This window comes from Branchiostoma floridae, chromosome 3 (genome assembly GCF_000003815.2).
Source record: "Branchiostoma floridae strain S238N-H82 chromosome 3, Bfl_VNyyK, whole genome shotgun sequence".
Classification (NCBI taxonomy): Eukaryota; Metazoa; Chordata; class Leptocardii; order Amphioxiformes; family Branchiostomatidae; genus Branchiostoma; species Branchiostoma floridae.
This window is the reverse complement of record NC_049981.1, coordinates 13,291,515-13,307,183: the sequence shown is the minus strand read 5'-3', so window position 1 is coordinate 13,307,183 and position 15,669 is coordinate 13,291,515. Positions and strand designations below refer to the sequence as shown.

At 38.7% G+C, this 15,669-nt stretch overlaps 1 protein-coding gene across 16 annotated transcripts in view; it reads left to right on the top strand.

The window, feature by feature from the left end:
* LOC118412269 (vacuolar protein sorting-associated protein 13C-like) overlaps positions 1 to 15,669 on the top strand; it is a 65,518-nt gene that overhangs the window by 33,471 nt on the left and 16,378 nt on the right. For 12 of the 16 annotated variants that reach the window (XM_035815016.1, XM_035815012.1, XM_035815018.1 and 9 more), the window contains 31 exons: positions 53 to 132; positions 576 to 701; positions 1,360 to 1,407; positions 1,706 to 1,839; positions 2,079 to 2,132; positions 3,459 to 3,581; positions 4,103 to 4,255; positions 4,667 to 4,760; positions 5,040 to 5,107; positions 5,564 to 5,683; positions 5,846 to 5,971; positions 6,088 to 6,261; positions 6,494 to 6,574; positions 6,973 to 7,014; positions 7,385 to 7,534; positions 7,816 to 7,974; positions 8,177 to 8,331; positions 8,677 to 8,794; positions 9,085 to 9,216; positions 9,792 to 9,800; positions 10,197 to 10,283; positions 10,484 to 10,597; positions 11,018 to 11,119; positions 11,591 to 11,605; positions 12,140 to 12,235; positions 12,470 to 12,586; positions 12,827 to 12,913; positions 13,222 to 13,281; positions 13,743 to 13,880; positions 14,012 to 14,145; positions 14,735 to 14,876. In XM_035815016.1, the coding sequence (XP_035670909.1) occupies positions 53 to 132; positions 576 to 701; positions 1,360 to 1,407; positions 1,706 to 1,839; positions 2,079 to 2,132; positions 3,459 to 3,581; positions 4,103 to 4,255; positions 4,667 to 4,760; positions 5,040 to 5,107; positions 5,564 to 5,683; positions 5,846 to 5,971; positions 6,088 to 6,261; positions 6,494 to 6,574; positions 6,973 to 7,014; positions 7,385 to 7,534; positions 7,816 to 7,974; positions 8,177 to 8,331; positions 8,677 to 8,794; positions 9,085 to 9,216; positions 9,792 to 9,800; positions 10,197 to 10,283; positions 10,484 to 10,597; positions 11,018 to 11,119; positions 11,591 to 11,605; positions 12,140 to 12,235; positions 12,470 to 12,586; positions 12,827 to 12,913; positions 13,222 to 13,281; positions 13,743 to 13,880; positions 14,012 to 14,145; positions 14,735 to 14,876 (3,238 nt within the window). The remainder of the gene's footprint in view (positions 1 to 52; positions 133 to 575; positions 702 to 1,359; positions 1,408 to 1,705; positions 1,840 to 2,078; positions 2,133 to 3,458; positions 3,582 to 4,102; positions 4,256 to 4,666; positions 4,761 to 5,039; positions 5,108 to 5,563; positions 5,684 to 5,845; positions 5,972 to 6,087; positions 6,262 to 6,493; positions 6,575 to 6,972; positions 7,015 to 7,384; positions 7,535 to 7,815; positions 7,975 to 8,176; positions 8,332 to 8,676; positions 8,795 to 9,084; positions 9,217 to 9,791; positions 9,801 to 10,196; positions 10,284 to 10,483; positions 10,598 to 11,017; positions 11,120 to 11,590; positions 11,606 to 12,139; positions 12,236 to 12,469; positions 12,587 to 12,826; positions 12,914 to 13,221; positions 13,282 to 13,742; positions 13,881 to 14,011; positions 14,146 to 14,734; positions 14,877 to 15,669) is intronic. The other 4 variants (XM_035815013.1, XM_035815014.1, XM_035815003.1 and 1 more) reach the window with 4 other exon arrangements.

Below are 15,669 nucleotides of genomic sequence, written 5' to 3'. Positions count from 1 at the left end.
TTTGCAATTCCACAAAGCTGTGAAAGTGTTAATCATTTTAATAATCTTACAGGATGTTTCAACGAGCTTCACAAGGAAGCAACTCCATGGTCAGTGTTGACTTTGTCCAGGACAACAAGCTCAACAAGAAAAGTAAGTTATCACATCATAAAGCAACCCACAATTCTGAAGTCTAGTTGGTCATAGTAGATATTGAACATGGATTTCTAACCATGAGGGTATAGACCTGTCCTTGGTGCTGAAGGCTGTGTACTAATGAAAAAACAAACCTGGCTTTAAAGACATTTTGTTTCAGTCTAATGGTATGTGATATAACAGTTAAGGGCTGATGACCCACCTCAACCAGATTGACTGGAGAAAATCAGGCAAAGGGGCATGAATCAGTTTGTGTAGACCATATCATAATATAGTTGATGACCCCCATATGGTGTCATAACGCCTAGTCATTTGCTGCAACCACCAAATAAATAAGAGTGAGGAAAGTGAGTGCCTGCTTCATGTACAGTTGATGCAATACTCTACAGCCTATACACAACTTGGTACTTGATGGACGTTAACTTTTTACCTTTCCACAGTTGATGTGTGTGTGGAACAGATCTACCTGTGTGTCTGTCTGGAGTATATACTGTCTGTAGCAGACTTCTTCCAGAAGGGGCTTCCACAAACTGGAACCAAAACACTGCCTGCTCAGTCAAAACCAGGTAATGTACTGCAATAACAGTTGGTACCAAAAATACATTTTATACATTTTTACCTCTGTAAAAATAGTGGTATTGTAATTAGTTGGTGTGTTTGTTTGTCGTAATATGAGTCTGCAGTTATGTGGATATTGCCTAGTGGCAGTAAGGGGGAATTGGTGTATTAGAATACTCACAGAATTGTACAGTAAGTATGCTTTGACTCATCCCTCTCAAATTTCACAGTCAAGATTAAAAAAGGCAGCTGCTATACACTATAATAAAAAAAATGACATGTCATCCTTTGTTTGAACCTATAGGCTATCAAAGGGTCCACCAATTTGTCACATAACCTTGTATGCTATTAACTTTAAAGATGTTATTTATATTTTGCTGTTGTACACAACTAAAAATGTAGTCATAAGTGCTACATGTAGGAACAATGGTGTCATCATGACATAGTCCACAAAGTAACATGTCCTGATGGATGCTTATTACTTTGAACCTGAAGAAACAAACAGCAGAAAATTCAGTATGCTTAGTACATGGTTGTGTTAGAACCAAGGTCAGTTTGTACATTTTTAACCACCATTTCAGATGAACTTTCAAAGTGTATGTAGTTTTGAAATTGTCACTGTTAACATGGAATGCTATGTAATGAAATGATGAACTTCTGCTTCAGACATAGATGAGCTGACTGCAGAAACACTGTTTGAAGAGATTGCTGCAGGTAGAAAAAACTGTATCTCAATAATACATGTTGGGTTCAAGGTTCATAACACAGACAATACTAACCGTTGATGGTTGTACTCTTCAATACAAACCTGGTGTGTTATGCCATGAGGTGGTTTGCCAGGTATGCAAAACAAACAAATACAAACAGGCAAACAATCATTATCACTAACTTACATCTGGTTGTGCCTGCTGACAAGGCCAAGGTGGACTATCAAATTGGACTTTAACAGGCATATGCATAAGGCTAGCTTGCATAAAGTCATTCTCTAACAGTTCATTTTGTAATTCACTAGGTTCCCTTGCTGAAGTCTCCACTAAGCCGGATGCCCCTGAGTCTGACCTTGAGTTGAACTTGAAGATGGGACGCCCCGAAATCATCCTCATTGCAGACTCCAAGACTAAGGACCAACCAGCACTGGTGTTGGATGTAAGTAAATATGTACAAACAGTACATCAGTAACTGATGGTCCTGCATTTTCATTTCTGTCTTATAGTGACAAGGACAATACTAGGATGGCAAAGTTATAAAGTCGAAGTTCTTTCTACCATTTTGGTAGTCCTTCTGTCTTACTACCCAATAAAACTATTTGCTTGTGTTTGTAAACCTTTTGTGATATTTTGTGCAAGAGTACTGTTGCTTTGATCCCCTTATTGTGTGGTCTATAGACAGTCTTGATCAGTCAGCCTCCTGGTACAACAACAGTGGCAGACATGGAGGAGGTACGATGTGTTCTGTTTGGCAGAATCCCGCAATTAGTAAAAGCATTGCTGCAAATTCACTCTGATTCTCAGCAAAATGAAATCTGTCATCTGTGAATGGTTTAATCATTCACATGCAACATTATGCAAATCTTAAGCAGGGTTGGACAAGTCCACTAGCCCTATTGTCCCGGGCAAGTGAAAGTGCTGTTCGGGCAAGGAATGACCTACACCACTTGCCCGATCGGGCAAGTTACATTCTTCCATTGATTGAGTGCAATTTTGATGATAACTTGTTACTTTTTACTGTCATGACATCAAGCAATGGTCAACAGAGAATTCCATTGCTGGAAGTGAAAATGCATATACTAGTATTAGTTGTAACAGTGACATTTGAATTTTGGGCAAGTGAAAAATTGGTTCGGGCAAGTAAATTTTTTATGTGCTTGCCCGATAGGACAAATGAATTTTAGAAAACTTGTCCAACCCTGTTAAGTGATGGTGGTTTGTGGGTGGTTTTGTTTGTGGTCAGCATAACTTGGTGTCAACAGCATTATAGCATGATCAGGTGGCTTTGCTGGCTTTGAGTATAAGGTGTTACAAATGGTAGGTATCCACAAATAAGTTTGAACAAGGTGCCCTGTCACTAGCAGGTTTCTTTTTTACTGTAGAGGCACTTGTGTTTGTTTGTTCCACATGCTATAGTCATTTTATTTGGATGGCAGATAGCTTTGGGGCTAAGGAAAAAGTGGTGCTTGTTTATAACCCTGACACATGTTTTGGAAAATGTAACAGTTGTTTTTAAAAATCTTTAATTTGAAAATTTTGGAAACTCTAGACTAGAGTAGAAGACACACAACCAAAGAAGAGAATTGGCAAGCCATAATAAGAGTAGTAAGGGGCCAGCAGCTGGCATAAGCACTTAGGCAAGAGGCAAATGAACTCATTGGCAAACCACCCACATTCCATATGCCTATAGTTTATGTTGCAACTTTTTGATTTATATTTTTACAGATGCCATCTCAATCAAAGTGTTGCAATTCAGGAATATTGATCTATCAAATAATAAATAAACCAAATCTCTATGCAACTACATTTTGTAGGTTATGAAACCTTACACAAAGTCATATGATTAATTCACTGACATAAAAAATCCAACAACCAAAATTTGCCGGTAATTGAATGAAACGGAATGAAATATTTACCAGATGGATCTTAACATCCCTTTAACCTTTTTCCTTCTAATCTAAACCAATAACAAATACAAATTTGATACCAAAAGGCTGCATCTGCTGGAAGAAGGTTATATATTATGGAAGTTGACATTCTGTATGTTTCAAATTTCAGACGGAAGTTCACTTCCAGATGAAGATTACTCCAGAGTTCCAGATGATGGCCGGGAGTGTGAAGGATCTGCAGATCGTTTCCTGTCCTTTTGAGAAGAGCAAGAGAAAAGGCAAAAATATGAATGTAAGTCACCATTCCTTAAGATTTACATTTTTATGTATACATTTTGTATGTACAATAATTATTTTATCATTTATTTTATTCTATTTTTATTAATAACAACAATTGCTGTTAAAATAGTAATCTTTCATAGCTATACATGTTGTACAAATATTATACATTGCAAGTTGTGGTCTAATTTTCTGGATTCTAGTTGGCTTATTGTACATCATAATGATAAATGTTCATATTTTTGGTGAAACATAATTTGGTAGTCTGTGTAACGCAAACTCCGCTGTCCAGGGCTGTAACTACATTTTTGTAGGAGGCCAGCGGATAATGGGCGGGCTGCTATAAACGAGATTTAATCACTGACAGGCTAATAATTTGGTATTTGTCCGTCATTTTGACTTTTTGTGTTCTAAAGAAGGTTGAAAGTTTGATTTAGCTACATCATTGCATTCTGCACTGATGATGACGATGATGAGAATAATGATGATGAGAATGATGCTGATATACTCACCAGTGTTCTCTCCTCTGCCCAGATCCTGCACCCCTGCTTCGTGTCCCTCCACAGTAAGACCCCCCAGGGACAGGGCATGCACATTGACATCACCACTAGTGACCTGGAGCTGACCATCTCTCCTCCCATCATCAGGACCATCACAGCCATCACTGCATCACTCACGCCGCAACAGGTCAGTTCCATTTGTTCCTGATATGCATCAGAAACGATTTGATCAGTAACAGCAACTCTCAGAATTACACCAACTGCCATAGTACTATAAAAAGTCTCCAGACATTGAGGATACGGCTGGAAAAGGATTTGCTTCAACTCTTGATGTACTATCTTTGTTATCAAATCTCCTGAATAAGCTGCACAGTCAAAAAAGTCAGGCATTCTGTTTCAAGCTGCTGAATATTGATAAAGGTGACACATCCTGAATCAAAGGCGCCTATTTTCGATACCTGTTTTCATATTTATCCAGTAGTACAGGTTTTATTTTTTGTATTCTTTACCCTTTGGCTACATTTGGAATGAAGCAAATTGTACACTGCAGTGTCTTCCAACGGTTTGTACTGACTTGAGGTGTCTGTAAAAATCCCAGGCTGATGAGAATGGAAAGAAGACCTCTGCAGTTCCAGTTGACCTGTGGTGTATCAAGAGTCTGAAGGAGTGCAACTTCTGGTTCCTTCAACCAGGTAGGACATGAAGTCTTCAACATTAAATTTGGCATTAAAGCCATGGTACCTTTTTTGTGTGTGCAGTGTGTACATAACCAGGCCCTCACAAATATATTGTATTACAAAGAATTTTAAATACATACCTCAATGTATAACATGATTTCTGAAAATGTTTTAGACTTGGATTTTTCTCTAATGCAAGTGATATGAGCAGGCTTTTACCAAGTTTAAAGGATTTTGAATGACAATGTGTTTTAAGTCTTGTGAACACTTTACTCTTGTCTTTTTAATGCGTAGCTGCCATCGCTGATGTAGCAGCAGTCCCTGCACTGGAGATGATTGACATGCCCAGCACAGGAGAACAGGTACAGAAAAATTATTTTTATTAGGCTTTGGTAAAAATGAATTCTAAGGGATTCTACAGAATTTTGGTAGAAGAACACAATTTTTGTCAATGCCAATGTGTTCAATGAGGTAAGTACATTCTTATCATGTTTTTTTGTATCTTTATGTTCAGTGCATTTAAAAGAGATTTTATAATGTTTTTTGTGCTGTGCAGTAATGCATGTTCAGCTTTGTTGGTGGGGTAACCTATAACCGTTGATTTCGAAAACAGGGACGCTAGGGATGTCATTATGTCAATGGATGTTTAACAATTGCAATACATTCAAAACATTGCAGTTATTTTCAAAATATTGCACTTTCCATCAACTTGATATCCCTAAATAATCTTTGAAAACAATGAATATTGGTTACCCAACAGACTAAGATGAATTAGGGTTAACACACAAAACTAATATGATGTGTTTGATCCTGTACAGTTGCTGATGAAGGTTCCCAGTCTGCTGGTGAAACTGGAGGCCAGTGTGGGCAGCAGAACTGTCCCCATGTTGGTGCTGGAGGCTAGCTTTTATTCTGAGGTCAAGGACTGGTCTGGAAAGGTCAGGAGAATCCTACCTTAGACAGTAACAGTTACTGTAATAGTTACAGATGGAGTGATTTTAGATTCAAATAGCTTCACTACATGCTTTCCATTGGGTTATATGTAAAACTGCAGCTGTCTACAAAATGTCATTCTAACTCTTCAAATGTGCTTCCCACAGCTGCATGTAACAGCAGAGTTGAACATGGAGGTTGCGTACTACAATGACTCACTGACCGTGTGGGAGCCACTCCTCGAGCCTGTGGAAGATGGTGGAAAACGACGACCTTGGGAACTAAGTGCAGAGGTCAGTCTTGTAGTCATCTTTCAATGGCCAAATGTTTTCTTTGCTCTTCACAATAGGCACATTTTTATTTTAACTAACAATACATTTTGTACATGAATCTTGTCTATTTTTGAAAGGTCACCAAGAATGTTGAGGACGATGCCAGCCCGCTGACCTCTCCACAAGGAGAGGCAGACTTGGAGGTCATCCCCTCAGCTCCGCCCACCATGTCAATCAATGTCAAGTCCAGTGATGTCATGAACATAGTTTTCAGTAAAGCTCTCCTAACCCTGCTGACCAACATGGGGAAGGTAAGGACTTGAACTCTTGTCATTCGCAAAATTATTTCTATCCACTTAAATTTCTATCTGGTGTATTGCCAAATGAATGAAATATAGTATATTGGACCAGGTATTATATGGCATGATACAATAGGATACAATACAATGCAATTTGAAAATTGATATCATATGATATCATATGATATAAACAAAAGATATGAGTTGTCCTACATTTATCACAACACTGAACTGTTTGTTGCAGGCCTTCAGTGAGGCTGTGTATGATACGTCACCTAAAGTCAGTGAGGAAGAGATGCATTCTCCCTTCATGGTGAAAAATGAGGTAAAGCATCATGATATTGAATTTCATGCGAACACCATAAATTGTATTGATATGTTACATTAGGTTATTTTATGCTCTTTTATACATGTACAACCTTGTACGGTGTGATTAAGCAAACTTGAATTACGTTATGAATGATTTTATCCTCAACTTGATCAGAGAATTCATAAGTCTACGTCAGCAAAACTTTCTTAATCTTTTAAATGTTAAATCTATGTTAATAGCACTTATCTAATAATGTAACTCAATGCTGGCAGTTATTTTGTGACATGTACATTCATATAGAAGCAGGCCAGTATGAGTTATTGGGTGTGTAACCAAAAGTATGCTCTCTTAAAGCCTTTATAGTCTGTGTAATGTCATAACAGCACATCAGGCATTTTTATCTCTTGTTACAGATGGGGTGCAATGTAACCATCCACCCAGGGCCCACTCTGCAGGTAAGACAGGAGGTTAAAGTGTTCTACACTATGCTATGTCACAGTTACACGTACAAAAGGAAAACTGTTCCTTTCTGATATCAAAACAGGAAGTTTTACTGCAGCTACATGATAGAAAACAGCTAGGGGATCCATCTAATTGTTCCTTCATTTCACCAACCCTACTAGCATACCAAATATCATAATGACCAATCCAAGTTATTGAGACACACACCCAGAAACATGCTTAACCTTTTTGTCAAAGATAGTGAAGAAATGTTGCTAGAAATCTTATTGTATAAACTACACATGCAGGCACAATATGTAATGAATGCAATGACTCTGGCTACTCTATAACATACAAGTAGAATAACATCCGTTATATGTCCAGCTTGTAGCATCAGCGATGCAGCCTGCAGGGAACCGCCTTGCGGACAGCCAAACCCTGTACATGGAAGCAAGAAGAGGAGTTGACAGCGGGATGAAGAAGTCCTTCTTAGCCAAACAAGACAACATTATCAGACACACAGTTTCTGTTCAGGTAAGGTTTCCAAGTCCTCTGCATTTAGTCTTCCAGTCTTCAGTTACTGTGGATGTATTATGCATGTTTGAATCTTATACTTTCTCTTCAACAGTAGATAATGACTGAATTAATCAATCAAACCATCATGATTGCAAAAATACACAATTTTCAACTGATCCCTCAACCTTCCTCAGGAATAATGACCCACTAACTTTTGTCATGTGACTGTAATTTGATGTTATTGTTGTCTGGGCTGAGTTAACATTTGTTAATGTTGGTGTATTGTTCCTTGTACTCAGGTTCAGGGCTATGATGAACTGAAGGACATCCCTATCTACAAGGCAGGCAGGAGACTGTACAATGTCAGTCTGACAGAGAACAAAGCAGTGATGTCCATCGTGTGTCAGATCAATGCCTCTGATGGGTCCAAGACTATCACCTTCAGGTCACCATTGCAGGTGAAATTGATTAATTGATTATGGCCAAAGATGCAAACTAGCAAGCCAACATTTGGCGGCAAACGCAAAATATTTCCCACTGTTAAAAAGAAGTATTAAAAAGACTATAGCTCCCTGTGCTCTTCTCACTTCAAGACCATTATTTTAGGCATTAATCAGTTAATACAAGTTGTAAATGTGAGATTGGGTGTTACTTTTCCAGGTATACAATGACTTTCCAGTTGCTATGGAGCTCTTGTACAGGGATGACTCCAATCAACTGGTGTCACTTGGTACGATCCAGCCCAGGTCAGAGTTCAGCGTACCCTTGACTGTGGCCTACAGGAGTGAAATCTACTGCAGGCCTATGGGCATGGGGTAAGGCAGCCTTTATGTTGTCAGAAGTATACCTACAACCAAGGAAGAATACTCATGGGTCTGTCCTTGGTGCTGAAATTAGGATTGCTTATGTACAAAGAAATTATCAGTTATGGAAGTGAATCTTTTGCAGTGATTGTGTACTATAACATGTAGGACATTTGATTGTAGCTTAGTGTTAAACCAAAACTTATGTTTTGTACGATGATTCCTCTGAAGGACAACAGCTCCTAAGGATCGGCTCTGTTATTCAATACCATGCACAAGACTTAGTAAACAACCCACTGCCGTTACAGCCTCAAAATGATTATGGGACCTTTACCTCTACCCTTATTTTCCCTGCAGGTACCAGGTATCCAGTACCAGTATTCCCTGGAGAGAGGGGCTGACTTCCCATCAGAAAATCAGGTCCACCCTGCAATGTCTGCCTGATAACCCAGGGAACCCAACTTTCTACACAAGTGTAAGGAACATTAACCATTATATTTATTGTGCAGCAACTGGCAAATGACAGCAGTATTTTTGTAATAGGAACCTAAACTGAAGACAAATTGGTATCAACAGAATGTAATTTGACACTATGTAGCTATCATTACTATGTTGACAAGGAAATGTCTGCTGCTTGTATGTTTGTACCACATATACAAGTAAGTTTTGTTGATAAATGGACAGACAAATTAACAAACAATTAGCGAATGAATGAACAGGTGAACAAAGAAACAAATAGATGAAATGTTGGCTATTCCTGTTCAGGTGGAGGCAGTGAAGGATGACCTATCGTGGGTGGAAGGGACGGCTGTTAGCGCCCCCTGCTTTGTACTGCACCTGAGGCCCACCGCAGTCCTACACAACAGACTGCCTTACCCACTCTACTATCTCATGCAGGTAGAACCAGACATCAGTGTAGAATCTATCTGTCTGTTTGTGTTGGTATCAATTACTCTTCTAGAACACCCTCAGAGATAATTTTCTTGTCTTAGAACTTCTTCACAGTCAAAGGAATGTAATGGTCTCTCAATGTCTTCTTTGCTGTAGATTTTCATTTCCAGCAGTCATACATACAACACATGCACATAGTATAATTCTTCTGAGTTGGTTTCAATGAAAAGATATGTCAGTACATATACATGTATCCTTGTCATTCATTTTCAAACTCAACCCATGTAGAATTTACCTGTCTTGTGTTTTTGTTTGGAAGAGCATGAGGTGAAGATGAATATTGTCTGTGACTTTGTATCGACAAACATTGATCATCATCTGTTTATTCAACATCATTGTCATCATCAGGAACATTGATGCCTTTCCTTTATCATCATCATCATCTTTTCACTTTTGAATATCTTGCACAGCTGTTACTAGTGATTTTTATTGCTCTTTGTCCTCTGTATTGTGACAATCATTGTGACCTCTGTATCTGTGTTTGTGTGTCTGTGTGTTGTTCCACAATGCTGTCCCTATAGGGTGAAAAGGTAAGTGGTCCTATGTGCACAGACTCTGTTTTGTTTGTATGGTGAATACAGCTAAAAAACGAGTGAGGGCATGGCAATAAAGATTTCTCTGATATGACAAAAGAATATACGTTAACTGTTTGACAAAGCTACAGTCACTGTGCATGTGCCATGCCAACTAGTCTGTATAATTTGTTTAGTTGCTCATGCATTCTAATTTTGGGAATATCAAAGAAAGAAGAAAAGAGTTGATTTTGAAGTGAGTTTTTTTGCTAACACTGCCTACTTAAGATAGCAATAGACCATCAGTCAAAATTATAATCTTCAGGTATGATTTGAACATCACCACGATCAAAGACAGGGCAATGTTTCCAAGTTCCACATAGTGATTGACATCTATGATGTTTATTCATGCAGGGTGCAGCTGAGGAGGCGGGGCTAGGGCCGGGGCTTCACTGTCCCCTCTATACTTACAGCACCACTGAAACTGTCATGGAGATACAGGTTAGTGCATGGATTTGCATATTTGGGACATTAGATACAGTCCCTAGTCCAATTTACCCTTGCATTTGTGTTTCTACTTATTTGCATGAATGTGAAACTATGATCCTTTTGTAACCAGTCAGATTTAGGATTTATGTATGTAAGAGTTGTATGTAAGATATTCAAAGCTTACTTAAAAGTGTTTTAAACTTTTCCTGCAGGTGAAGAACTACCTGGGAAAAGAATGGGTTGGAAAGTTAAACATCAGTAACAACATGCAAGAGTTGTCTGTCTGCACATTTGAGGGGTATGAAGGCCAGCAGAAATACACTCTGGTTTGTATTCCTTAATACATACTACATTTTAAACATTGTATATTTGATACAAAAAAGTAATACACTATCAGTGACTTCGGGACACATGACGCCAGCTACTGGTCGTGTCTGTGTGGTGTAGACGTCTGTTTGGCCATAAACGTGCCCCGGCAAGAACAACACCGCATTGCATGCTACATACATGTACATGCATTGATAAAAAAGCATCCTGCTTTACCACAGTTGAGGATGATTGCTTTTCTTTTATTGGTCAAAGTCAGGGTGGTGTAAACCTATGGACCCTTCAACAATTGCTGATTCACATAGGTCATTCATACTGGATGAAGGCTTTGGTATGAATTACTGGAAACTTTCAGAGATGTATTTGTTGTCTTGTAATACAGTTTAGATATTGACTGATGTTTGATGTTATGTTGTCAGGACCTGGGCATGCTGGCGTCTCAGACAGAAGGGTTCCTGGACCTGTCAGTGTTTTGTCCATACTGGATGGTGAACAAGACTGGCCTGACCTTACAGTACAAGGTAGCCCATACATGCCAACTTCTCAGGGCCTAGAAAGCATGCAAAATTATTACAGTAGTAAGACTCTGAGTGTAAAGTAATCAAACATAGATACTTATGCAAAGGATGTTAAATAATTCTCAATAGTGCTTAATTTGTTTCTACTGTGGATGGTTAGTCATTTTCATGCTATGGATTCATGCAATCATGTAGTAAACACATCCTCACACAGAAATGTACAACATGTATCTCAATCAACATGATTTTATATTGAAACAAGAAGGTTAAAAAGCTAAATTGTAAAGATAATCTACTAAGATCAAATTGGATGTATAGTATGTGTTTTCTTATATTTAGAGATACATTTCTACATTACAATAAATCACTGTCCATGTGTGTTGGTCATACAATAGTATAGGCACTACAGTTAATGCTCTTTGAACTGTTGTGCATGTCTGTCTATTTCTTCACTTCTGTCCGCAACCTTGACAGTTTGCTGCTGAAGAGGTCAGTCTTCTCTGTCAAACTCATCGACATCGGCATTAGAGCATTTGTCTTTGTCTGTGTCTTTCTAAAATGTCCATGTCTGTCTTGCTGCATCTCCAGACTAGTCCTTGTGGTAGTCATGCTTATCTAAAACATAACAATCAAAAGCTTAGACCTTTTGCACTTTATACTGCTTTCTAATGATATATCATTAGAAGGTCTTGAAAATTATTTGCATATTAGGGACAAATGCTTCATCATAACTTGCTATTTATGAATTGTGTGGGATGCTATTAAGTCTACAAGATGAAATTGTTTTGTTTAACTACAGGAAAATATTGTTATGTATGATAATTGACAACTTTACATGCAATTAAAGTCCACTAGAAGTTACTTAATGGCTACTAGACATGCAAGTGTGTAGTTGTGTTATTCAGCACCAAGGACAGGTTTATTTCCTTGTGCTGAATGCACTATGTTAACAATATGTCTGATTTGCCTAATTAGTCAATAACCCAGCAGAAGGAAACTGAAGTGTAGTATTTTCTGCTTCAGGCATCTGATGATACTGCAGTCATGAGTCATCCTCCCAACCAACAAGATGTCGTCTTGTTCTCGTTCAAACCAAAGAGCCTCTTTGCCAAGAAAAAGGTAAGCTAGCATCAAAATAGCATACATGTATGCCCAGTACTAAGTTTGTTATCAAAACTTACCAGTCACAAATGTGAAGTATTCAAGACAGTGTAACAAATGTTGTGAGCATTGCTGTGGATGGGGATCCTCAAGGAAGTTGCATGCAAGCCACAGGGTACTATTAGTCATTGTCAATGTGTGCTCTCATTTTATTAGAGGATGGCTGCTGTACCTTTGACTTGTATGTTTCAGGCCCTCCTACGAGTGGACTCCCAGTCAGAGTGGTCCGACAAGTTCTCTGTAGATACAGTCGGCAGTTCTGGCTCTATCACCTGTAAGGCTGCCAAGGGTACGGACATCAACTACGAGGTAACTAAAGCAGAATCATCATCTTTTTCACCAAAATTAGTACCTTATGCAGAATTCACATAGTCTACTTCTAAGTTTATTCAATTTTTTGTTGATGTCTACTAGTCAATTTTATTTGGTAGTAGAAGCAGATGGTATGTAAAAGAATAATCCCTTGTACACCTCTGTTTTCATCCAATTTTGAAGGCAAGCTATGTCAAGAGTTGTTATTGATTTTGCTATGCCTATGTATTCCCTCAGATTGGTGTAAAGATCCAGCTAAGTAACTTCAGTCTGACCAAACAAGTCATCTTCACTCCACATTATCTACTGGTCAACCATGCAGAGGTACACCTTATGCTTTATATCCTCCATCTTAGATTATGAAACCTTTGTGAAAATGTAAAGTATAGCTCAAGACAGAATTTTAGATTGATAGTATGTTGACTTGTGATATGCCCTTACAATCTGATTGGCTTTGTTCCACAATATGCAATGTAGACAAAATTATTCTACAGTATACAATATAGGCATTATTTGTTATCATACACCTTTGAAAAACAATACTAGTAACAATTGTATGCACTAACGATACATGCATATATGTGCTGTTGCTCTGGAGTAACAGTACAATACTGTGCCCTGTTTCTGCACAGTTTGACATCAGTGTGCAGGAGGAGGAGGGTCAGGAGTGGCTGGATGTACCTGCAGGGAAGGTAGGGTCTGGGGAGGGAGAGATGGAAGGAATAGTAGTACAAATGTAGTTGTAGTAGTATCCTTTATTTGATGAAACTTCTCCTGGGATCCCTGACATAGGGGTAGGTAACAGTCGTTCGTTTGTTCCTTTGTTTGTTTGTTCGTTTGTTCCTTCGTGTGTGAGTGAGTGAGTGAGTTTGTTTGTTTGTTTGTTCGTTCGTTCGTTTGTTCATGAGTGAGTTTGTTCGTTCGTTCATTCGTGAGTGAGTTAGTGAGTGAGTGAGTGATTGAATGTATGGATAACACAGTATTTTGCATCTATGCAATGTGCTATAGTAAATTTAGGTCTGACATTTTTTATGTTTCTTAACAGTTTATATGTGGTATAATCATAACTAATCATGACTATTTAGAAAAGTATGGGTTTCAAAAGTATTGGTTTGGAATTAGACATGTGACAAGCATTCTGTCCGTTGTATAGTGTACACCATTCTGGCCGAAGCCCAAGTCTCAGAAGTTGCGAGCAAAGCTGACGGCCTCGCCCCCTGGCCAGGACACCACCGAAAACTTCCAGTTCAATCAGGATAACAACGGAATACTTCTCAAACTTGTTAATGAGGTAAGGGTGTTAATCTATCATTGGTGAATCTGGTATTTGTAATTGACTCAGTGTACACAGTCTTTGTTTTCAGTGTGTCTGTTATTTTGGTGTGTCCATAGTAACTTGACATTGGACCGTTTATTTTTCAGGTAGGAGGAATCTTTGTAGACATCCAGGTTTCTGAGTCAGCCAACATCATCAGCTTCAGTGGGTACTCCCCAGGGGCGGCTGCTGTCCTCATAGTCAACCACACAGCAAACAACCTCATCCACTACGCACAGAGGTATGGCATGGGGTGGCACTGTTTTTGCTGTTTTACAGTAATCCCTGTAAAAAAAGTGGTGTATAATAACACCCCGCTTCCATGCGGTAGTAGTATATTGTTTATTGATTTATAAGGATAGGAAATGTAGGATATGTATGAAAGTGGCTATGATGACATGAGAGCATTATGTGTAAACTTCAAGTCAGTCATCAATACATGGTACAACATGCCTGTCCCCACCCTGTCTACACACTGGTAAACACACCTGTCCTTGGTGCTGAACACTATTCACACACAGTAAACATGCTTGTCCTTGGTGCTGAACACTATCCACACACAGGTTAAAATGCCTGTCTCTGGTGCTGAACACTATCCACACACAGGTTAAAATGCCTCTTCTTGGTACTCAACACCTTCCACACACATGCAAACATGTCCATCCCTGATGCTGAACACCATCCACACACAGGTAGACATGCCTGTCTTTGGTATTCCATCCACACAAAGGCTAACCCACCTGTTCTTGGTGTTGATCAGTAGAAAAACACTAGCGGCCATACATTGCATGTTAACAATGTCTCATACTGTATTGTTTGTCATATTTCAGTCAGCAGAAGAAAGAGCAGACCTATGTGCTGGCCCCCCAGCAGGCAGTCCTGTACACATGGGCAGACCCCACAGGAAAGAAAGAACTGCTTTGGAACATAGACGGCAACGAGAAACATAATGGCAAGGACAAGTTGATCAAGGTAACGTTTCTATACTTTAAGAAATGGATTATATATTTTATGTAAGTTTATAGCATACATACATCATCTAAATATATATATGATCAGACAGAAGGCTGGCTCTGTATTGTTTGTACAGCTATCATAGAATGGAATAGATTATCCAAACTGCTGAAGCTGCTTAGGAAAGCATCTAATGAGATTGTCTTGCAATTGATTTGTCCTTCTTTCTACTGTTTTTCTTCTTTAGTCATGCTCTTCCTAACCACTGCAATTCTACCCTTAGCTGCCGTGTGTCCTTGCTGCTACATCTTTCTGCTGAAAAGCCACTAAGCAAATTCTCAGAATCTGAGGATTGATCTGCAGCAGTATGACACAGTATAGCACAGCATTTTTTTTATTCTGGTTTGTTCAGTGCTGCATCTGCATTAATCACGAGGGATTTTGCAACTGCACCACTACTGACAATAAGTCTTCAATGCATCTAAGTTATACACCATGAATTGGAATATATGAAGCATTTACTGTCCTTTTGCAGCATTCTACCAGCTATGTAATTTCAACATTAACCATGCTAATGATAACCTTGTAAATCATCCCCTTGGTTCTCAAGGTATTAACAAGTCTGCAAATGTGTTGCACATGTTGACATACAATAATACCTTAAGAGGAACATAATTATAGGTTCACTATATTACTTTTTAATAACTGACAATGTCTGACATCTTAGAAGAATCACCTGCCTTTGTCAACATCAAAAGTAAGAATCATGATGATGCATCCTATGTGTACTTGTGCTTTGCTCGCAACTTGG